The sequence below is a fragment of the Pituophis catenifer genome, unplaced genomic scaffold (genome assembly GCF_029215685.1).
Source record: "Pituophis catenifer annectens isolate HBS135680 unplaced genomic scaffold, rPitCat1.0.hap2 SCAF_12, whole genome shotgun sequence".
Taxonomy (NCBI): Eukaryota; Metazoa; Chordata; class Lepidosauria; order Squamata; family Colubridae; genus Pituophis; species Pituophis catenifer.
Genome location: NW_027256892.1, coordinates 13,159,556 through 13,183,210, shown reverse-complemented (window position 1 = coordinate 13,183,210; position 23,655 = coordinate 13,159,556). Strand labels below are relative to the sequence as shown.

Below are 23,655 nucleotides of genomic sequence, written 5' to 3'. Positions count from 1 at the left end.
CCATGGGTGCAACCCAGCCCCACCCATTTTGCATAATTTCCCCCCACCCCCAGTTAATGAGAAGGCTCCTGTCCCTTCTGAAATGATGGGTTGGCTAAGGCACTGAGTCTGAATTCACGCATGACCCTAAATTCTTCAAATCCTACAGCCACTATCTCTTGTCACTTGTATCTCTCCCCTCCCCACTCCCCTGTTAGTGATAGGGGTGAGAGAAGAGAAATCCAGGAAAAAAGAATACTTAGAAACAATTATGCAAAATGAGGGGGTCCTTGGTGCTCTCTGAGCTTGTTTTCTTGCAAATGTTTCACGACCCTATCTAGGTAACATCATCAGAGCTAGTAAGGAGTGCTGTTTGCTGTCAGTTTATATTCTGGTGGCTTGCTAGTCTGTGTGGGTGGGGGTGGTCTTAGGGATTCTTTGGGGTGCTTACTGATGCCAAAGAGCTTTCAGTAAACAGCCCAATCAAAGAATCTCTAAGCCCAGCCCCATAAGTCAGCAGAATATAAACTGACAGCAAATAGCACTGATGAAGCAAGCTCAGAGAGCACCAAGGACCCTTCATTTCAACCCTGAGCTACTAATATTCTCCTTTATTAATTTTGCAAAATTTCAAAAATCACAAGAAATTTAATCGGCCGCATTTATTCAGGTCTTGGCTCACACCTATGCAAACTTGTGCATGCACACTCAGACAAAATTCATGCTCTCATCCCGATACATAAGAAGTTGGTTTTTCCAGCCTTCCACATGAAGGAAACTCACATCAGCTTCCAAACTTGAAAAAGCCATCAAGCTAGGAGTAATAAAAATGTTGTTTGCTTTTGACGCTCCGTCTTTGATACCTGGCGTGACATGAATATCTTGTTCCACTGTCAGCTGAGGTTTAATGATCTGGTCTTCAAGGAGGAAGTGAAAATGATTCATACTGAAGCACCTTGTTCAGGGTTGGGTATAATCTCCTAATTTTCATAAGGGAGGGGAAGAAATCTGAATCTTCCTTTTCCATTATATTTTGGCGTTTGGGGGTCAAAATAACATGCATTTCCATAAATACCCACTGCCTTAAGATTGGTGTATCTTCCAGATTTATTTCCTACATTTTTGTATCACCATACTCTGCTAAACGTATGGCAAGGTATTGCTGAAACCAACCATCAGCAACACAATCAATCAAAAACTTAATGTAAAAACCCCAATCTTTACACTGGTCTAGTTTACAAAATCATTTAAACCAGTGTTTCCCAACCTTGGAAGCTTGAAGATGGGTGGACTTCAACTCCCAGAATCCGCCAGCCAGCGCTATCTTCAAGCTACCAAGATTGAGAAACACTGATTTAAACCATCATCAATCATATGGTCAATCCAATGACCATATCACCACTTTCTGAGTCTTGCCAGGGGGACCCCAACAAGGAAACAAGGATTATACAGACTTCAGTAAGGTCAATGAAGATTCGCAGTGATCCAGATAGAGTTGCCTGGAAGTTGAGTCATGGTAATTGGACTTTTCTTTTTGGGTTTGAAATGTTTTGTTGCTTAGACCGAAGAAGCTACTTGGATAACAAGCAAAACATTTCAAACAAAAGAAGAAGTCCAATTGCTATGACTCAACTTCCAGACACTTCAGTAAGGTGTTTTCATCAAGTAGTAGAGATAAAGTATGGAATCTAGAAACAGTTATAGGAATAATTCTCATTCATTGGTGGGTTCATCAAGGTTGCTTCTCTTTGAATATTCTGATTCCCCAAAGTCCCAAGATTTTGATAGCTCAGACTTAGTTGGCAATTATGAGATAAGCTCTTAACAAAGTCTTCCCCTCCATACTGGTTTACATCTAATATTCCTGCCATCACACTCCCAGCCTCACCATCTATCTTTCACAAGGTTTGCTGTGGAATGCTGAATACGGAATACAGGTAAGCTTTGATTTATGACAATTGGGACTGGTGTCTCCATTGTAAGTTGGTCTGGTCATAAATTGAGTCACTATGTGATCAGACCTGATTTTACAATCATTTTAACCACGGTTGTTAAGCGAATCACACTATCATCAAGTGAATCTGGCTTCGCAATTGACTTTGCTTGTTGGAAGTGAACTGGGAAGGTCATAAATCAGGATCACGTGGCAAGTTTGCGACAACCATCACAAATGTCAAGTGCCAGCCTTGCAATCATGTAACCGCAGGGGTGCTGCAATGGTCCTTTCTTCAAGAATGGATAACTTCAAACTGTTGTAACTTCAAACCTTCATTAAACAAATGGTCGTAAGTTGAGAACTACCTATATTTTCAGTTCAGTGTTCCCATTGAGAAAATTCTTCCCTGATCACTTACAGTGGCCACCAAGTCTTGTACGAGTTTAGAGGTTGCTGAAGATAAACTTGGTCACTTAGCGTGCTCATTAACTTTGGGTTCTCTCACGTAACTTGTTTTATAACTGATGTCCTGTTCATCCATTGAGGGTTTTTAATTCTATTTTATGGCGTTTATTCTGAATTTTAAAAGTCTACAAAATGGTTTCATAATAAATTGCTTTAATATCTTAGACACGTACTATAGGGTAGCTTTTACCCAAGAAGAGCAAGCTAGGAAATGTATACAAGTATCAATAAAATCCCAGCTGCTTTGGGCCACTGTGCAAGGATTGGTTACAACCTAGAGTACCACAAAAATTCTTCATTTGTCTACAGGAGACTCGGCCATCATCAAAAGCAGTAACTACAGCATTTCAAATCTGACAAATGCTACAAATATCTTTATTCTCCACAATATATATTTCCCTTTCCAGTTCCTTTCCCTGGTATTACACATCAGATGTTACATTTTAGATTTTTTTTAAAAAAAATACATGGCATGGTTTTTCTAGGGCTATTTCAAGTGCAAACATCCTGGGCTTAACATTATTCTGTTGTAAAAGTTACTCATACATCGTCAGTTCATTTTACACAGGCCTTCAAGGAAGATGTCAAAGAAAATGCATCACAGGTTTGGTAGGCATTTTCATGCACATTTTGGGGAAGTAAAGCAATGAATCTCTCCAACTTGTAGCCACTCCAGTTCCTGTATATTCTTAGGCCTAGAGTAGCCATAATTCCTCTCCGAATATTAAATTTCGCTTTGCATGGACTCTTGCTTACTGCATCCAGAACAACCCGAGTAAAAATAAAAATGAAATGAAGGCAATATTAGTAAGAGAAAAGTTCAGTCAGTCAAACCTGGACTTTATTAGGTCTCTAAAATAACTTTGGGGAGCAGCATGGAACAGAGCTCATATTAGCTCCCTTGTTTTATTTTGTTTTGAGATTCTGCCAGAAAATCAAACGGCAACACCTGTTCACTTTTCCTTCTGCCCATAAGGACCCTTGCCTTCATTGGCTAATAATTTTTAAAGGAGCTTTCTAAACTAAAAAAGAAAGAAATGAGAAGCCAACATGCGGCATTACCGTAGGCTTCACAAATACTCTTAGAAGATAAAAACAGTTAGGGTTTGAAACCCAGTAACTTTGTCTAGAAGTACATTCTACTGCCTAGAAAGAAAAAGACAAAAATAAACTTGGATTATAGGAAGCCCCTCAAAAGAGAAGAGAGACATGAGGAACAAACTCTCTAATTTTGTTTCTGAAAAGTGAATGACTGCTCATTTTATTTATTTATTTATTAAATATATTTTTTAAAATCCTGCTCTCTTAGTTTTTGAGTAACTCAAGGCAACAAACATATCTAATATTCACGAATGAAGGCAAATCTATGTGTCCCAGGATAATGTTGCAAAATTGAATTTGGGTTGGTCGCTGAGATCAGAAATGTACTCAAATGTACAGAAATGTAGCCCAAAGTCACCCAGCAAAGTCACCCAGATGGTTGTCATGCCTAACACAGGACCAGAACTCACAGTCTCGTTGTGATTGGCTCAAAGTCACCAAGTTGGCTTTCTTGCCTAAGGCAGGACTAGAACTCACAGTCTCCTGGTTTCTAAGTCAGCACCTTAACGGTTACACCAAACAGGCCAAACATGTCATCCGTATTGTGAAAGAGCAAACCGAGCCAAAGATGACCAGTTATTGGAGTGTCCAGGATGTGTTCTTAAAATTCCAAATAAATCCACTGCCTTCCAGTTTTAAAGGGTTCCCTTCCTCAGATGCAGACAGCTACTTCCATTTCAAAACCAAAAAGAATAAGATGAACTCAAATTTATTTTCCTTCCTTTTCCCCACAAATAAAAGTTTTACGTAAGTTGCCTTTTTTGTGATTGAAGAACCGAAGGAAGAAAGGAACTGCCTTTAGGAACAGGGAAATTTAGCTCAACGCAATTAGTTGTGGGCATCTCAGCGACAGGGATTAGATAAATTTCAGTCAAATTTGGGAGATCCGTTTAATAATCTGGTCTGATGAGATACCGTTAGTATTTGTCCATTTAATCTCCAAGACCCATTAAAGGAATTAAGGGAATTCACCCAGGGATGAACTCAACTGCCTGTGAAATAATTCTGTTTTAGCAACCTATCTTAAAAGACATCCAAACTGATGCCAATCTGACTTCTGGAAGAGAGGCTGTTCTAGAACATGAAAATCATTGGTTCTGGGCCATCAAAGATCTCACCTCTTAGAGGCTGAGCACTCTCACCCATCCCAAATGAGAGAGAGAAAAAAAAGAAATAAACTGGTTTGATTTGGAAGAGATGGCCCTTTAAGTACCTAGGAGCCAAGCCCATTAGGGCTTTTAAGGTCAAACTCAATACTCTGTATTAAACCAAGAAACTCAGAGGGAGCCAATGAAGTGCTACAGTGGAGGTTCCACATGGGTGCAGCAATTCTCACCTCCTATTATGTGTACACAATGTGCTTGCAAAGAAGCCCTTGGTTACATTTTGATGAACAGGAACAGACTGATACTGCTCCAAAGGCATTGGTTCTAGTTTGCTCTCCTGTAAATAGCACTTAGCACTCAACAATAGCACTTAGACTTATATACCACTTCACAGTGCTTTATAGACCTCTCTAAGCACTTTACAGAGTCAGCCTCTTGCCCCCAACAATCTGAGTCCTCATTTTACTGACCTTGGAAGGATGGAATCAACCTTGAGCCGGTCAGGATCAAACTCCTGGCAGTGAGCAGAGTTAGCCTGCAATGCTGCATTGTAATCACTGTGTCACAACAGTTCTTAAATGGCATTTATTAAATGGTGTCTTTCAATGATATATACTGTATATACCCCAAGGAATTGGGAATGATAAAATCACTGCTGTAACTTTGTCAAACTACAGAAAGAGTAAAGGATACCAAGAAAGCTAGTTTGGAGAAGGGGTTAAATCCAAGGGTGAAATGCTCCCGGTTCGGACCAGACCGCCCAATCCAGTAGCGATGGAGGCGGGTGGTTCGGAGAACCGGTAGCAAAAATCCCTGCCCCCCCCGCCCAGCTGAGCCGCACAATAATCAGAGGCTTTTTTTTTTTTACTTTTAAAAGCATTTTTTTCTACAATCTCTTTGGCCGAAAAAATGCTTTTAAAAATAAAAAAAAAAAGTCTCTGATGATTGCGCAGCTCAGCTGGGATAGTCAAAGGCTTTTAAAAGAAAAAAAAAGCCTCTGCTGATCAGGCAACTCAGCTTGGATTGTCAGAGGCATTTAAAAGAAAAAAACCTTTTTTTTCTTTTAAAAGCCTCTGATGATCCAAGCTGAGTTGCCTGATCATCAGAGGCATTTAAAAGAAAAAAAGCCTCTGCCGATCAGGCAACTCAGCTGGGATCGTCAGAGCCTTTTGAAAGCATTTTTTTACAACCTCTTCGCTGAAGAGGTTGTAGAAAAAATGGTTTTAAAAGTAAAAAAAAAAATTGGCCACGCCCACCCAGTCACATTACCCCCACACACACACCAAGCCACGCCCACAGAACCGGTAGTAACAAATTTTAGATTTCACCACTGGTTAAATCACCAACCTGGTGTTCTAGTCCTACCTTAGACATGAAACCATCTGGATGACTTTGAGCCAGTCATTTTCTCCCTGCCTTAAAAAAACAGAAGACAAGGGCTAACCACTTCTAAAAATGTAGCCAGGACAATTGCAGTTGTCAGCAGTTGTCAGGAGTCAACACTCACTCGAAAGCACAAAAGCCACCTTCATTTCATCAGAACCTCCTTAAAATGAAATGCAAAACCCAGACACCATCAAAACACATGAGGATGTTGAATTGCATTGAGCTATACAGGTGATCCTTGACTTACAACCATTCATTTAGTGACTGTTTGAAGTTACAAAAGAATTGGAAAAAAGCGACATGATCATTTAGCATATCTTAAAGTTTTTCTTGAGGTTCCTACCAGTTTGTACCAAAAATCAGGCTCCATACACAATTTATTATATTAATTACATTAAATGTTCAAATTGCTAGCCATTTTGTTTTAAACATTTCCTTACTTGATGCAATAAAATAGTCTTTAGGGGGAGGGGGGAAATAATCAATAAAACTTATCATAATTAGCTTATGGGGTGGGGGAGCTGACATTTGGTACACCCTGTATATTGATGTAATTAATATTGGCAGTTCTTTACAAAATGCAGGAAAGCCAATTCTCCACCTTCCCAGCAAATGCTTAGTTTTTTGTGGGTAGTTACAAGCTTAGCTGTAATTCACCAGGTGAACTAAGCAGTGATGATATAAAAGATAGGATCTGGGGGAAAAAATCCCCAAGAGATACTAATTATCAAGCAGTTTTCTTTCCCCAGCCACTCTATCTGCAACCCTCTTTTTAATAGGAACTTTGGAAACTAAATTTGGAATTCTTCATATTTAAATCAATTGTTTAATCATTAAGCAATGGCTCCACTCCCCTACAAGTATTCCACGAATAGTTTAGACCAGCCTTCGCTTCAGATGAACTATGCCTCTTAATTCTCACTCAATAAATACTGCTTTGTTAGTTTCTGAGTAGTTATGGTGTGCACAGAAGCCCACAGATCACGGTTAATTGGATGGTCATGTTTTATTCTTCCTTCAAGTTGCAGTTGGCACAAAAGTCAAATAGAGCGAAGTCTCCGAAATGCCATCAAACACAATAGATAGCTTCGGTTTCCCCATGCCAAAGATCTAGCTAAGAGAACTCTATGGTACAAAATACAGAACAACAGAGCTGGAAGGGACATAGGAGGTCTTCTAGTCCAATCCCCTGCTCAAGCAGGAGACCCTATACTTGTGATGGTGAACCTATGGCACCCATGCCACAGGTGGCACGCGGAGCCATATCTGTGGGCACGCGAGCGTTGCCCTACCTCAGCTCCAGGGTGCATGCGTGTGCTGGCCAGCTGATTTTCTGGCCTTCCGGGCCCACCAGAAGGTGGGAAATGAGCTGTTTCTGGCCTCCTGAGGGCCTCCAGGGGGGTGGGGAAGTCCATTTTCGCCCTCCCCAGGCTCCAAGAAAGCCTCTGGAGCCTGGGGAAGGCAAAAAATGTGCCTACTGGACCCACCGTGCCATCGCGTGCCAAAAGTGGGGGGAGCGACAACCCCCCCATGTTCCCCCCACTTTTGGCACGTGATGACAAAAAGGTTAGCCATCACTGCCCTATACCATTTCAGGCAAATGGCTGTCCAATCTCTTCTAAAAAATCTTCAGTGATGGAGCAGCCATAACTTTTGGAGACAAGCCAGATGAAGGCATGATGATGATGAATGTACATCCACTGGGTGTATCCCATGTTATGTCTCATAAAATTAGCGGATGGTGAAATCACCCAGGGAGTAAAAACTCACATTCTTTAGACTTGATTCTTGGTTACTGTATTTAAATAGAAAAGAAAGCTTTAGGAAGTTCCCTGCACTTGAGTGTATATAACAGGAAGTCTGAGCTGGCAATGCAAAATCCACACCATGTCTGAAGGATGTCAAAGTTTTCAGCATGGATTGTGATCTGGATGTGTCATTTCATACACACGAACATCTCTTGATGTTGCATGAACAAGGATACATCTATTAGTGCTATAAGTCTACACGTAAATGATGTCATGTGATCTTTAGCCAGAAAACATTTCTGAAACTTACGGTTATTGATCAATTGCTCTTTTAGTAGAAGGATAGATAGTTAATATTTCAAGATATTTCATCAATGAAAAATAAAAAATAAGAAATGGATCTCTCAAAAGGGAGTAGTAACTTCCTATTTTACAATGAGATGCCCATAAGAACTTGAAGAAGATCTCATTGTATTGTATTAAAAACATCCTAGAGGAGACAAAAAAAAAATGCATCATAGGAAATTGTGTAGAAGAATCAAATTGTGAATATATTGACTGCCAGCAATGAGCATCACTGACAGAATGATAATATAAATAAAAACGAGACACTCATGATCTGCAACCACTTTGAAATAGAACTTAGTGCAAAGCCCCGTATTCTGTCCATGAATTTCACTGAAATGTTGGAGGAAAAAAAATTGAAAGTCATCTTCTCCCATCAAACTGAATTAGAATAGATTTAAAAAACGCAGAAGAAAATTTCAGCCCAGCAGGCTCTAGTATTAGCAGGAACAAAAGTAAATTGCTTGCTGTGTAGCAAACAGCAGATAATGAGTTTCCTACTGCTGGCGATCCGAACAGCAGCAACTAAACTGAAATCGGTTTCTTTGAAGAGCTATAGAAGGACATAGATCAAAATTGGATGCAGCAGAAACAGAAGGAAAAAATCTTGCTAGCAGAGAATAGGCCTGTCATAAACCCCTCATGATAACTACCCAACCCAGTTTTCACCTGAACATAAACATGGTAACTTTTCCTCTATCCCTCCAAGTGATGCTGCCAATTGTTCTGTCTACCTACATAACTGCTCTATTGAGCATAATGGATAATTTATTTGTTCTAGAAGCCTGACTATTTTTATTTAAAATTTCAAAACTGGGCTAAACGATCACATTTATCTAGAAATATGATGAGATCCTTGTACATCTCAAAAGCAGGATAAGAACCAATGGATGGAAACTAATCAAGGAGAGAACCAACTTAGAACTAAGGAGAAGTTTCCTGATACTGAGACCAATTAATCAGTGGAATGACTTGGTTTCAGTAGTTTATTTTTTATTTTATTTTTTTATTTTTATTTATTTTTATATGTTGCCCTTCTCCGGAGACTCAGCGGCTTACAATGCGTTAAGCAATAGCCTTCATATTTTGTATATTTTATACAAAGTCAGCTTATTGCCCCCACAAACTGGGTCCTCATTTTACCCACCTTAGAAAGGATGGAAGGCTGAATCAACCTTGAGCCTGGTGAGGATTGAACTCACAGTAATTGCAGGAAGCTGGATGTTAAATGCTGCCTTAGTAGAAGGCATTAGCCTCCTATGCCACTCAGGCTCATTGTGGGTGCTCCATCACCGGAGGTTTTTAAGAAGAGATTGGACAACTATTTGACTGCTAAAGGGTCTCCTGCTTGAGCAGGCAATTGGACTAGAAGAGTAGAAGACCTCCAAGATCCCTTTCAACTCAGTTATTCTGTTATTCTGTTTTTTTTCAAGAATGACTAATGTATGAGGAGTCACAAGATTATACTGATTATCATACAGAATATCAAATAACAGAGTTGGAACGGACATTGGAAGTCCCTTCTAGTCCAACCCTCTACTCAAGCAGGAGATCCTATACTATTCTAGACAAATCTTTTCTTGAAAATCTCCAGTGATGAAGCACCCATAACTTTTAGAGGCAAGCTGTTCCACTGATTAATTGTTCTCACTGACAGTAAATTTCATCTTAAATCTAGGTTGGATCTCTGGTTACTAAGCTTCTATCCATTACTTCTTCTTCTGCCCTCAGGAATACTTGTTCTCCTTGAAGATAAGAATTCTACAAATGGTTCTCAGATGCTGAGCCTAGACAGTAGGCAAGCTGGTAGGCAGGTCAATGGCTATTAAAACAATACAGAAAAAAAGAAAAAAAAACCTGCTTCCTTATATCAATTACTGTTTCAGTGGATTTTCCTTTTGTGCCATGTATATAATTAACAGCTTGTTATGGCACCATCTTATGTTTATTGCTCTGTTGTCTTGGACACATGCCATGTTTTTATATAAACCCGTCCACAGAAGATTAATTTTTATAGCCAATTAAGGCATTAGCCACCTAACTGTTTAAAAGCCATTAAGTCTTTACCCTGTGCCAAGGCATGAAAGCTCTCATAAGGCATAGCAGAAGATGGGTAAAGAAGCCAGCATAGTGGGAAAGACAAGAGACTGTAAACAACATTCCCTAGAAGAGTCAGAGAATTATTGGAGCAAGATACAAATACTTCTTGTCTAGAAAAAAATCCTGAATTTTAGCAGAATATTATTTTTTTGTGAAGATAAGTGGTATTTACTTCTGGTAGGACTGATTCACCTCCTTATCTTATTTTCCAAAATGCAATTATAATGGGGGTATCAGGTCAGAGAAAGGAACCAAGAGTTTTGAAAAAGGGGAAAAGTTAAGTCTATCCTACCCATTAACATGCAGTAAAATCAGGGGTGGGCTGCTGGGGGTTCGCAGGGGTTTGGGAGAACCTCTAGCTAAGATTCTGTGCAGTTCGGAGAACCCCCAAATCCCACTCCTGGCTGGCCAGCCCACTCCACCTCTCCCCTCCCAGGAGTCCCCACGCGGCCTGTTTTGGATGCACGTAAGTGCATGGCATGCGTGGAGGTTTGGGGAGAGTGAAAAACAGGCCTACCAGAAATTCAGGAAAGCCGGAAATGGTCCCATTTCCAACCTCCAGAGGGCCTCCAGAGTCTGGGGAGGCCATTTTCGCCCTCCTGGAGGCTCAAAGAAAGCCTCCAGAGCTCGGGGAGAGCAAAAATGCCCTCCCCTGTGGTGCAGGAGGCCGACTAGGCCACGCCCACCATGGCCATGCCCACCCAGCAACCGGGCAGAGAACCCTTTGCTAAAATTTTTGAAGCCGACCCCTGCAGTATCTCTACTACAGGAAAGGTGAACGATGCTTTATGAAATCCTGTCAGAAGTGGTAGCGAGCAAATCCCACAAGAGACTAAAATTTAATCTTGCTGAACAAATCAAACCTGTTATTGTATGTAGTTGTTGGAGGGGTGGAGAATGGAATACAATCCCTGGATTTAGGTCATTGAATCCAGCCTGCAGAGGGAACCAGGATTTGCAAAGCTGTCATCTACAAAGGTGACAGTGCAGTTTAGCCTCAGTGCCGAAGACTCAGCTGGGCCGAAGGAGCTTAGATTTCACCCAAATTATTAGAATCTAGCTCCAAATATTTCAGACAAAGCTTTTAAATGTCACACACCAAACTTTCTTTGTATTAGGAACACTTGAGTTTCTAACTCTAGAGCAGGGGTCTCCAACCTTGGCAACTCTAAGCCTGGAGGACTTCAGCTTGAGGTTGAAGTCTGCCAGGCTTAAAACTTTGCTGGCTGGGGAATTTTTTTTTTTTTAATTTGATTTATATGCCGCCCTTCTCTGAAGACTCAGGGCGGCTTACAATGTGCTCAGCAATAGCCTTCATCCTTTTGTATATTTATACAAAGTCAGCTTATTGCCCCCACAAACTGGGTCCTCATTTCACCTACCTTAGAAAGGATGGAAGGCTGAGTCAACCTCTGGGAGTTGAAGTCCGCCAGGCTTAAAGTTGCCAAGGTTGCAGACCCCAGCTCTAGAATGTACAAGGTATACTCATGAGTCAATGAAAAGCCGAGGGAGACATATTGCTAATAAAAACAAACCTCACTCTAGCTGTGTTTACTGTAGTTTCTAAGCACAAAATCCATATGTTCTTCTTCCAGGTTTCTGAACTTCACAATAATTTTGCAATGATCAAGAGTTCATAGAAACAAACTGTAGGCAAAGAGGCCAAAGTAGGGCACTCTGAATGAATGTCCAGCTTCCATCTGAAGACCACCAGCAACCAACCTGCTTTTGCCATCATTCCCCATTAATCTGATCCAAGGATGACTGACTTTGACTTTCAAAATGATTTGTCTAACCTGCTACCTGAATCTAGCCTCTTGAATCTTAAGCCTGATTGTCCTAGCCATTTTCTGGGACAACGGAGCTATGCACAAGATTTTCAGGATCAAGAGAATGCAGTCATCCCCATCTCATCCTGATCACAGATAATAAGGCTATTCTGCTTTTTCTAGAAAGCAAAGAAAATTGAAAGCAGCAGACAGACTTTCAGCCCTGTATTGTACTGACCCTGTTAGGTCATTAATGTAAGCTATGTGGACTTCAATTCACAGAATTCCCCAGCCAGCACTGACGAATTCTGGGAGTTGAAGTCCACACATCTTAAAGTTGCAGAGGTTGAAAAGCGTAAGGTTAGCTGGTGGCCAGGAGAAGGCGGAGAGATGCACCCAAAAAGGGAAACAATTTATACGCATGTTCTGATGTCCAGTCCTTGAATAGTTGGAGGGCTTTATCCCCTATTTAGGGAAGCAGCTTACTCAACGTCTCAGTGTCTAAATGTGATCCAAGAAAAATGGTCCTCCTTCCACTGAGCCTTAAAGGAAACCCACGGCATGTTACCAGGATCTCTTTCACTGCACAGCCCAGTTGCATCCAGATGTGTGGCTATAAGCACCTCATGTAGATAGAAGTCTCTGTTCAGTTCTGGCCATTTGTCACCTGAACAGGTACATGCCGTTATTTTGCAGTTTTTATCTCATTTAAAGGCAGGGCAAGCATTCAGCATTAAGAGCTGCCTGCTTTTAGCAACCTGTCTGACACATCCATTTCAGGAGGAACCAGATCCTGGAAAACACCTAATTACCAGGTGTGGTGGCAATCAAACATGAAGCGAGTGCCTTCCATTTCCAAAGTCACACCTGGTTTCTTTTTTAGTGCTGGAGGTTCTAAAGCAGAGATGCAGCACCTTTTCTAGCCCAAGACCACATATTGTTTTTAATTGCATTACCACGCTCCAGCAAATATGCCCCTGAAGAAATGCCAGATTGCATCACATTAACAATCACAGAATTATCCTTTGATAATAATTTAGTATCTCTGCCACTAAAAAAGCTGCTACCTAGGATTAGGGATTTGGGCACAATCTTGGCAACCCAACATAGAAATACATGTATTGTATCTGTGCAAATAAATGAAGTTATGACACATCCTCCAAGTGCATAGGACCATTTTATGTTCTAGCTCTGAATTCTGATGGGCCACCTGTGAACCAATTTTTTCTCTGGTCCCTTCCTTGGCTAATTTCAGAGGCATGCTGAATTCTTGTTGTTGCTGACACACTGGAAGCTTTTCTTCCCGTCTATTTATTGAATCTCATTTTTGTTTAATATTTTCTTGTTTTTAAATGTTCCACAGTGTTTTATGATGCAATTTGGCTGCTTGGGGCTGCTTGGAAACACTAGATAATCAGGAATGTAGTTAGAAAATCTAATTAAAAAACTGAAAGGAGATCTGTGCAGTCCTTTGCCCATCAGGAGGTGAATTCCCATTTACAGAGATTTGATACATCATGTACAGTATATTTAGAATAAGCTTTCATTCCTTCTTGTTCCACTCCAGTTAAAAATCCTGGATAAATCCCGGGCACAAAATCTTCAGTCTTTGCTCCATAGGACAAAGGCAATGGGAGAAGTACAAGGACACTTTCAAAATCAAAGGCAGCTTTGTCAATTATGCATCATCAACACTCAAACACATACAATGTCTCCAAATGTTAATTCAGTACCCATGCCCTGGAGCAGTTCCTGTGGGCATCCCTTGGGCAAAAAACTCCACCTGATCAGTCACAGCACTTCTCATCTCCTTGACCTTGATCCAGGCACCAGAGAGGAACATGCATATCATTGGCAGGATGCTGAATTAGAATTGGGAGTTATAGTATGCAGCCGGGTGTTATCCCTCACCTTCCTCCTAGAGAACCTTCTTGTAAGAAACAAGAATGTGTTGTAAGAACAAAATCAAGAGGAGGTTAAGGAATGTTCCCCTTGAGCTCCTGGAGGAAAGGTTGAAAAATGCAAAGCCTCCCTTTAGTTGAGATCAGCTTCCTGTCAATTATCCAGAAGTGATTAATCCTTGATTTCTCCCAGGATAACAGACTGACAGAGTTGGAAGGGACCTTGGAGGTCTTCTAGTCCAACTCCCTGTTTAGCAGGAATAAACAACTTCTTATCCTTTCATACAACTTGGAAGACAGGAGCAATTTAAGGACCCCTCCTGATGATACAGGAGGCCTAGTTCACACATCAATTGCATGTGTTGGGTCTCCCATGAACCCTTAAAAAAAAAAGCTTATGGGAAAGATACGTTGAATTCCACCTCCCACTCCCACTAATATAAGAAGAAAATAGACCAAGCTAATAATCAAATGGGATTCTTCACTATTCTCTCTTCTCCTACACATTCCTTTTATTTTAAAATATATACACTGCCTTTCACACTTTAGTTTATAGGGGGAAAAACGTCTAGTTCTCAAAAAAATGAAATTAGTAAATTTAAAAAAAAAGACGGGGAGGAAGAAAAAAAAGACAGAAACATCAGCAGGAATCAAAGCCCACTGTGCAAGAACTTTTTAAAGCTTCCATGATCTTTTTTTTTTTTAAAGATAATTAAACAACAGCAGCCACCAGACATTAATCATTTAAACATATGAAAATCTAAAACACAAATCTCAAGAATAGGATTTGGGGCATTTCACGTAATTCTTGAGCATAGGTCTCCAATCAGATGTCCCTTCCCCCCACCCTAAGCTATTAAACGTTTTTGGAATTAAAGGATGAAGATGGATTTCATTTGGTGCTCTCACTCTGTGAAAGTAAGATGCTTATACAATATGAAACCAAGACAAAATTAAAGCGAGAGTCCTGCGGGCTTCCCCCCTGGGCTATGACATCCACTTGATGGATTTCTGTTGGTACACGAACATTAATAAGTTGCAAATTTCACTGGTCAGGGTAAGAAGCCATCCAAGCAGCAAATTATAACTCACTTTTTCTCCCCATCCTTCTAAACTGATAAATCTCTTATTAGTTCTCCTAGGCCAAAATAGGAATTTCCTATTCTGCTTCAATACAAAGTGGGTGAATGGGGAGAACATAAGCAGGACATTTGTTTGTGAGTAGTGACTATTTATAAAATTAACAGATATGAGTTGGCCTTAAGCAGAATGCTTGTTGAGAAAGTCCCTCGTTATATTTCTCACGACCCCAGGGCAGGAGGAACTTTTAAAACTCAAGAGAATTTAAAAGAAAAAAGAAAAGAAAAGTGACTTCTCCGTTCATACCCAGAACAAGACTTTTAACTCTCACTATGCCAAAAGGGAGACACATTTCCTTTAATATGATATAATAAGCTGGCTCACAAGAATATTGGAAAGACCTCCATTTCTTTCCTCTTTGGTTAATAGCCAATCTTTCTCTCCAGATGCACTGAAGGGCCAAAATCTATACAAGAGTAGAGGAGCACAAAGCAGTCTAGAGGGTTAGCTGCTCCTAAAGTTTTATTAACATGGACCATCTTTGTTTTCCATAACGAAGATTTCAGGTCCATCCTTCTCATCTTCAAGAGAGCAAAACTTTGGGATCAGCAAAGCACCTAGACAAGATCATCTGCATTGTGGCCAATCAAAATTGAGCATGCAAAACAATGCAAATCAGAGGGGCAATTCCAAACAAGTCAACCTCCTCCATACCTAGTATCTGATTTTCATCTTTGACTTCAAAGGGACCTGGGATGATGTCCGACACTAGCTGATTTCACTCATTACATTAACCTTTGGTTTGCTGAGTTAATCATCGTGGGTTCATACATCACACTAAACCATCAACCAAGTGGGAACATGATTTCTATAACAACCAAATCCCATATTATAGTTTATTGGGTACATGAACTCATCCTCTTGATTAGTGTGGCACAAAATATTACCATTGCAGCAAGCATTAATCGGGACCTAAATGATTGAAGGGCAAGCAGGCATCAGATGATCTTCAAGGGCTCAGATAGGTTCCCATGCAGTTCTGAAGCTGATTCGATGATGGTTTTGGATAGCAGCTATCGGAAGCTTTTCCTTCTTCCATTGCAGAGTTACATGATGAAATGATATGTGGGAATGAGATGGGGCAAATGGCCACAAGCAAAGGAACAGTCAGATAAAAGGTGACTTAGCCCATAGCAGGAATTTGGATGGGGCAAGAGACTCAGAAAAAGAGACCCTCTCTAGTTTTTGGGCTATAAATGAGATGGGGGTGTAAAGTACTTTCAGACTTACAAGATTCCATTAATATAACCTTACAACAAAGTAGGATTATCTCATCTGGTTGTAAAAAATGATAATATGTGCAACTCAGGGTTAAAATGAGGGGTCTTTGAGGGTCTCTGAGGTTTTTTTTTTTTAATTTGATTTATATGCCGCCCTTCTCCGGAGACTCAGGGCAGCTTACAATGCGTTAAGCAATAGCCTTCATACTTTTGTATATTTATACAAAGTCAGCTTATTGCCCCCACAATCTGGGTCCTCATTTCACCTACCTTAGAAAGGATGGAAGGCTGAGTCAACCTTGAGCCTGGGGAGATTCGAACTAGCAGTAATTGCAGGCAGCTGAATGATAATAACAGGCTATTAGACTGCTGCGCCACCAGGTTGGCTGTTTTCTTGCCGACATTTCATTACCAAACTAGGTAACCTTATTACTACGTAGCACCTAACTAGTTATCTAATGAAATGTCAGCAAGAAATCAATCAAATTCAGAGAGTCCCAAAGACCCCTCAACCTGGTTGTTTTCCCCATCTGCTCTACCTTGTAAGGCTGCAACCTGCACCTGAGTCTTTTAGAACCAAAATATTTTATTCTGAGTTGACACTTTCCATGTAGCAGGTGGAATATTTTGCATTCCCAGAAAATAGTCTGGGTTCTGAAAGTAGAACAGAAGTGAGATGGAACAATTTCACCCAGACCAGTGGCTAAGAAGACACTTCAAATTTCATTCTCAGAATAAAAGATGAATGCACTTCCATATATTTATTTATTGTGTTAAGACTTTAACACAATAAATAAATACATAGAAATGCTTGTTTTCCATGCAGTTCAGCGGTTTGAATCCCTAGTGCCGTGTAACAGGGTGAGCTCCCATTACTTGTCCCAGCTTCTGTCAACCTAGCAGTTCGAAAGCACGTAAAAAAATGCAAGTAGAAAAATAGGGACTACCTTTGCTGGGAAGGTAATAGTGTTCTGTACACCTTTGGCATTTAGTCATGCCAGCCACATGACCACGGAGACGTTTTCGGACAGTGCTGGCTCTTCGGCTTTGAAACTGAGATGAGCACCGCCCCCTAGAGTCAGGAACGACTAGCGCATATGTGCGAGGGGAACCTTTAACTTTACCTTTTAAGACTTTATAGACTGTTTCTGTTGTGGTCCGACTCTTCCCTTTATGTCCTTTTTTCATTTTTAAGAGTACTGGGAGACCCTTGTTTCTCCTCTCCCCTCTTCACAAGCAGCTTATTAGCATTAATTGTTCTTTTAGATACACATGAAATGAGAAAAAGAATACACCTTCTGGATCAGAAAATTATCATTATACAATTTTGGTTACTTTATTAACGGTAGTTAGTGCAATGCCCATTTTGTCAAGAACTTCGTTTTTTTACAAAGAAATCTAATACGCAACTGTATTTATCACTTGTCAATTATATTTTCTTGATGCTGCTCCTTGTTCTTCCTTCTGCCCAGTTAAGAATATTACCGTAGGATCCTGAGTATGCAAGCTAGAAGTGAAAACATGGGCCCACCCGATCTATTCTCATGGGAGAAACAGAACATGTTCCCAGCCTCATGTCTGAGCGTCATTGCATTCATTTCCTTTCAAAAGCTATCACAAAAGATGGACTTCCTTTACAGGGAAGCAGTTAGACTCAGAACTCTCAGAACTCTGACTTGTAATATCCTTGATCACGTAGGGCTTTAGGAGTGGGAAGAGAGAGAAGTAAAGATGTTAGAATATTACAGCAGCAAGCAAAGGCAGATGACTTCATTCAAATTACTTAGGAACTTGCCCAAAATCCTTCTAGATTTAATATTGATGAGAACAGAGTTCTGGGACTCAAATAATCCCCTGTCCATTAAGTCAACTTTTCCGTACTGGTCATCCTCCTTCAGATCTTAACAGACCTTTTGTCAAACTCTAGGCCTGCTTTTTATAAGTTGAAGCCTTAGATGCAAGTCCATCTCACTTTTCACATTTCCCTTCATCAATGCATCACAGACTGATTCAGAAAGACAAGTGAGAAAATATTAGCAGCAAACAGGTTAGGATTAGCGCTCTAGCATGTTGGAAATTATAATTCGGTACAGAGGTGGCCTCTGTGGGGGCCAAGTTGAATTCTCACACTGGAGACTGAGTTGAGACCCTGTGGTCTAGTTAAACATATTGACTCCGGTGAGATAAAAAAAAAAAAAAACAGCATGCAACTTTGATCTTTTCCAGTCTAAAGTCTCAGAGAGATTATTTGGATATAAACAGTAAAAATGAACTCTCACCTGAGAGCTTGAAAGAATTTCTTTTCTTCCAATTCAACAGTGTTGTAGACTTTTTTTAAAAAAGGGATGCTATTTTATTTTACCAGGCTTTGCTGTTCTACAAAACCCTCACCATCAACAATGCAAAATCAACCAGGGAAAACAGGGAACAGAGATAATCTTGGTTTGAATTCTGTTTCTCCTAGAGCTTCTGACCTTTGTAGGGCACATCAAGAGGCTTTCTCTTCTAAAGCTACACTGATAGACATAGATCAGGGTCCTTGGTGTGTGACCCACATCCCTATGGAGACCTCCTTAGGTCAGAGGTCTTCAAACTTGGCAGCTTTAAGACTTGTGGACTTCAACTCTCAGAATTCTGGTTGGAGAATTCTGAGAATTAAAGTCCACAAGTCTTAAAGCTGCCAAGTTTGAAGACCTCTGCCTTAGGTAATCATCAATTGTCACAATTTTATTTTCTAAATACTGTATTTTTGTTTCCAAAAATAATAATACGATGCTAGAAAGCAGGGACTTGTAAGAGCATCCCTGACACACCAAATGAGTCCAGAACTTGTCAAACTCCAGGGCCATGCAGTGCGTCAAATCCAACTCTTTCTATTCTCACCGTTATGCACAAGCTATGAAAACCATCATCTCTTCCCAGTCATTGGCTTTTCTCAGACAACCAGAACTGCTGGGCCAATTGTTAGTCCTAAATCTGACTACAGGAATATCTTGTTTAAGAAGAGATCCCTGGTTTCACAGAAAATTTTCATGATACTTTTGACTCGAGGATTTCTGGCATTTGAACAATGTTTGACAGAGATTATCAGTTGTGCCAGAATGAAGAGTTTACAGTCCAAGTTCTAATAGAACAAACAAACAAAGGAGCAGGAAAGAGTCCTGGTTCAAAAAGGCAAAAAGCCAAGCCGGTTTTAAAGTGGGTGCCCTGTTTTCACTCTCTGAAACAAGGAAACTTGTAAAAAGTTGAACGCAGGAGAAAGCAGTATCTGTAGTCCAGATACTCTGGACTACAGCCCCCATATCCCTCAGCACTTGGCCCTGCCAACTGAAGGTTAGGAAAATGATCACCCAAGGATCTGAATGAGGAGCAAGAGCTATGATGACTTTCAGAAGAGTTTGCCTCAATGTTGAGTATATTTCTTTTCTTGTCCCCCTACCCTCACCAAACTGAAAATTTTGATGCTGGAATAGGAGTTAAAAAGAATTCCCGGAAATCTGTGTTCAGTTTGCAACATCCTTTCTATTCAAAGGGCAGAATGAGACTCTGAGCACATCTGGATGAGCAAGTATCACCTGTTGGAATGTCTTAAAGCAGCTGTGGCTTTTCTGAGTTCTCCCCTCTTCCCTCAAGGATGAGGGTTGAAGGTTTTGAACCTGATTTATTGTTACCTGTAAGTTTTGTTTTTAACTGTTTTAAGATATGTTTTTATTCATATATTTATATGGTTTTATCATGCTGCTACAAAAGACAGTTAGGTGGGATGGATAGTGCAGACTTTAATGAATAAAATAAATGGGCCTGGTGGCTCAGCAGACTGATAGCATTGTGATTAACACCAACTGTCTGCAATTACTGTAAGTTCGAATCTCACCAGGCTCAAGGTTGACTCGGCCTTCCATCCTTTCTAAGGTAGGTAAATTGAGGACCCAGTTTGTGGGGGCAATAAGCTGACTTTGTATAAATATACAAAAGGATGAAGGCTATTGCTTAATGCATTGTAAGCCGCCCTGAGTCTCCGGAGAAGGGCGGCATATAAATCAAATAAAAATAAAAATAAAATAAAATATTCCCAACAGGGTCTCTATACTCACTCAGGCAGGTGCCTAATCATGTTTGACCTTCAACTCCAGATCTGTGCGCAGCCCCACTGCTTAGTGAATAGAAAACTCAACTGAATGCTGAAGAAATTACAGGAATGAGAAGCTTCTACTATTAGCATTAGGACTCTGCAGAGAAGAAGAAAAGGCCAAGATGGAAACAGGCAGGCTGCACCAGCAACAGGTAAGGGAAAGCTCTTGGCTTTGAGCCAGCTGGAATGGTGGACAAGGACTCTAAATTACTTCATTGCATGGGAGTGCCTTGAACAACTTAGAATAACACCTAGTGCAAGCTACTTCAAAATAAGTGCTTCCTTGCTTCAGAGGGATGCATAACTCCAATTTGCCATCTGAAAGGCAAAACACGAGATTCACATTTTAGCTGCAGTGAAAATAGCATTCCTCTTTTTGACCATGGAGTTGCTGAAGTCGGTGCTGGCTGATCAGACAACCATGGTGTTATATTTTTTATTTCTATTGCTGAAGAATGGGGTTTCCCCCCCTTCATCTATCTTCCCTTATGTCGGTCTCAGCAAAATAAAATGCTGGTGGATCCACTAAGGCAGCAGAATCCACTAGGGTACATCACAGTGACTGAAGCTTGAGTGAACTCCCAGGTGAGTCTGATGTCTACTCCCAAGAGATCCAAGATATCAAAGGACAGACCCATGCACTATTATTATTATTAGGTAAGCTGACACATGGACAATGGGCTGCTAAGGAATTGATGGTACTTATAACTGCAGGTCCTCTCTCATTTCAGCCAATCTATCTGAAGAACACTACTAGAAGCTGTGCCTGTTCTCCCAGGATTTAGGTGCTAGCTAAGTGTATAGGTAAACCTTAACCCATAGAATCCACAGATGACTCAAACCTTATTACCTATTGCATGTCATCATCGTCATTTTAGCCATTGACTCCACTGCAGGTTGAAGGCCTCTTCTGCATGTTTCCAACCTATACAGTATAGTCCTGAACCTATTCATTTACTTTCCACGATCCTTCTGAGAACTCCAGGCAATCTACTTGGTGACTTGGAGTTTCTTCTCTAATTTTAATTCCCAAAGTAGATTAGGTAACTTGGATCGAAACAAAGTGACTGTCCAAAAGTTACTAATAGCGCTCCACAATGTAGTTGTGGGCAGGGGGATAGGGCTTGAAAGTAGGTTTCCAAAGTCCAACATTTTAAGCATTACACTGGTCATCACATTATACTTTCCTAGCAGATCACCAAGCAGATTATATTAATTCATGGGATCTGAAGAACCTGGTATACTGTCTCCAAGGATCTCAGCTGACTTCCACCACAATCACTGTGTTCTCAACCTTTCCTTCCACATGACTTGTAGACATCACTTTCTTCCATCTACAATCCCTACCAAAGAAAATGTCTGTTAAAAGAAGAAAAAAATGAAGCAACTCCACAATGACTGGAATTTTGGGGACCTTCCATCCAAAAAGTCTGTTACTAATGGATGCATGTATTTTTTTTTCTTATTAAAAGGCAACTAACTAGATTAAAAACATTCTTCTTCATTGTTATGCAGAATCTGGGGTCATCACAAAGAGTCCATGATGCAGGAGATGGTCTTTAGTGGTTTCTCAATATAAGGCAGGAGAGGAAAAGCAAAGAAAGGGAGTTAGGAATCAGCCTTTCATTCCAGATGAATTATCATCTAAGTCAGCAGGGCAGCTGGATAATTTTAAAACCCAGGTTTAATAGGCTGATGAACGACATGCTTTAAATTGGCCTACATTTTGCTGGAAAGAAGAAACACTATTTTTTTATAGAAGGAAAAACAAATCTCTAAAGAACACAATAATAAATTTAGCACCTGTAACTATGAGTATATTTAGTCAACTGTTACTGAAATAGATCAGTGGATGAGATTCTCTTTAGATCATGGAAATGCTCCCATCAGTTTGGCTACTCACAGAACTCATTGATTAATCAACCACCGTTGCTTTAGGTCAGAGGTCTTCAAACTTGGCAGCTTTAAGACTTGTGGACTTCAACTCCCAGAATTCTCCAGCCAGCTATGCGAAGTCCACAAGTCTTAAAGCTACCAAGTTTGAAGAGCTCTGCTTTAGGTGATAATGTGGGTGCCCTTCCCTCCCCCTCCCCAACTGAATGGCCTTGCACGCTTGCCCTGAGGTCCAACTCTAGAAGTGCCAGAGAAGTTGACATCTTCCTTAAGGATCTTATTACCCCAGACACGATATGTTTGCAAAGCAGTGACTGTCAACTCTTTTGTTAAGACTATTCCTAGCTGATGCGCTTACGGTAACTCCGCGGGTGCTGATGAAAAGCAAAATAATAAAAAAAGCACTAGCGAAGCAAGGCGGAGAACCTACGCGGGACTACAGGGGATCTAATTGGGTTCCACAGACACCAAAGCAAGTTGCCAAATTAGCCTAAGGAAGGAATAGTCCACAAAGTTAGCTTTCCTCTGAAAACCATGTTGCCCATATCGGGGGGCGGGGGGGGGGGGGCTCAGACGCTGTGTGATTATAGTGACATACACACACCTCAGGCAGCCAAACGCTGCGCCCCTAAATTAGGAATTTAAAAGGACCGGCGGTAGCGTCCCAGCGCAAACCCAGTTGCTCCTTCTCACGCGTTGCTAATCCGGAGTCCTTTGCCCGGGCTGACAGTCGCTAACCGGCATTCCGGGAGGAGGGGGGGGGGGCTTTTCCTCAATCAACCAGGTGAACACCCCTCCCGGCCCTCCTTTTCCAGCAGCCCCCTCCTCTTAAAATTGCCCTGATCCGATCACCCCTCCCTTGTTGAGTGGCAGCGGCTAAACCCGCGCATTTCCCGCGTCTGCCCTTCCCAGCTGCCTCCTCCTCTCCCCACTGGGGTCTTTGCAGACTGATCCTAGGTTACTCCCAGGTTACTCCCAACAGGCGCCGACCTGCAAAGTTTGTAACCTCAAGAAACTCCCGCGGGAGAAACCTCCGAGCATCGCAAGAGACATCTCCGCCCTCCTCCTCCTTCGCCTGAATATTCAGGATCGCAAGCCGCGACGGGTAAAGGATCGGCGCTTTTCTCCCCATCACAAATCCCCCTGACTGCTCCCCCAACTTCGCAGCTCCTCACTCACCCAGCAGAGCCGCTATCCCGAGCGTCAACGCCAACGGTTCCATTGCGCCGGCTCCCCCGGAGGAAGACCCGAGGCGCAGCGCTAGTCCCGTTCGCCCGGAGGAGAAAGCCGGAGTAGCAGGTGCAGCTGCCGGAGCCCGCGAGCGCGAAGGAAGGGGGAGGAGCTCTCCAGGTGGGGCGTGTCCAGGTGGCGTAGGGGAAGGAGCCCCGGAGCGAGGAGTAGGGGCGGAGCTATCAGGTAGAAAAGGGGCGGGCC

General features: G+C 41.4%; 1 protein-coding gene across 1 annotated transcript in view; it reads right to left on the bottom strand.

Moving 5' to 3' along the window:
• Positions 1-23,448, bottom strand: part of ESAM (endothelial cell adhesion molecule) — a 65,908-nt gene extending 42,460 nt beyond the window's left edge. The window contains exon 1 of the mRNA XM_070952479.1: positions 23,401-23,448. Coding sequence (XP_070808580.1) covers positions 23,401-23,443 — 43 coding nt within the window. The 5' untranslated portion in view covers positions 23,444-23,448. The remainder of the gene's footprint in view (positions 1-23,400) is intronic.
• Between the last annotated feature and the right edge of the window lie 207 nt (positions 23,449-23,655).